Raw genomic sequence first — 1163 nt, forward strand, 5'->3', positions numbered from 1 at the left:
CGCTTAACAAGTCAATCCCTCTCATTTGTCGAGCTTTCGAGGGAAACAAAACAAACATTTGGTTTTGAACAGAATATCACTGGGACAGTAATGTCGGAGGACCCTCAGAATAAGGTTCCCGCTAATTCACCTGCCATTTCTGATCTTCCAGCTGCCACACAGGGCTCAGTGATTTCCATTTTTCCTTACAGGATGGAAGGCAAAGCCGAATACATCCTCCCTACTGAGACAAGATATGTTGGGGACATGAAGGATGGCATGTTTCATGGCGAAGGAACCCTGTACTTCCCCAATGGAAGCCAATACGATGCCATTTGGGATAAGGGATTGGTCATCAAGGTGATCAGTGCGGGGCTGCAGAGGGGAAATATTTGGCAGGAACAGCCCCAGTGCTGTGGCACCCTGCCCTCCCTGTCTAGTGCCCACCTCTTCCCGGTCTCTCTTCTCCAGGGTTATGGAATCCTCTCCCCCTGAACCCAGAAGGACCCCTGGGGAGGCCATGATGAGTTTGCATCCTGGTTATGCCATTCCTGTGTGACTTTTGGCCAGTGACATCACCTTTCTCAGATTTGGTTTCCATGTCTATTAATTGGGCGCAGTAGTTCTATGCACCTCCTAGGATGGTTGCAAGAGTGAATATGTGACACTTTGCTCAGTACCTGACACATGGTAGACACTCAATAAGTGTTAGCTGTTACTACTGCCACCACCACTACCACTATCATTATCTAATCCAAGGTTCTTAACCTGGGAGTTATGAGCCATGAATAGAATTCAAGGGGCCAGTGAAGCCCCCTCATTTGTATACAAAAACTTCTATGAATATGTGACTATGTTTTTTTCTGGGGGAAAGGATCTGTTGCTTTCATTAGTTTCACTGTGAGTATGGATGGGGGCTGACTCATGACCTTAAAAAGGCTTTAAAACCCTCCTTGTTTTACAGCTTGAAGAATTTAAGCCCTATGAATGGGACGTGACTTATCCAAGGTCACACAGTGAATTAATAGTATTGTTGGAATTTCCACTCATGTTTCCTGATACACAGGCCAAGTCTATTTCTACATCCTGAGGTTTCCTTTAGCACTGTGGCAGCAAAAGCAGAATGTAGTGCATTTGAACAAAGGTCCATGGCTGATGGCTCTGACCTTTTTTTTTTTTTTTTT

General features: G+C 45.3%; 1 protein-coding gene across 2 annotated transcripts in view; it reads left to right on the forward strand.

Annotated features, from left to right (window-relative positions):
* MORN5 (MORN repeat containing 5) overlaps positions 1-1163 on the forward strand; it is a 36861-nt gene that overhangs the window by 4552 nt on the left and 31146 nt on the right. For both annotated transcript variants that reach the window (XM_004375623.1, XM_012555401.1), the window contains exon 2: positions 192-339. In XM_004375623.1, the coding sequence (XP_004375680.1) occupies positions 192-339 (148 nt within the window). The remainder of the gene's footprint in view (positions 1-191; positions 340-1163) is intronic.

The sequence above is a fragment of the Trichechus manatus genome, unplaced genomic scaffold (genome assembly GCF_000243295.1).
Source record: "Trichechus manatus latirostris isolate Lorelei unplaced genomic scaffold, TriManLat1.0 scaffold00038, whole genome shotgun sequence".
Taxonomy (NCBI): Eukaryota; Metazoa; Chordata; class Mammalia; order Sirenia; family Trichechidae; genus Trichechus; species Trichechus manatus.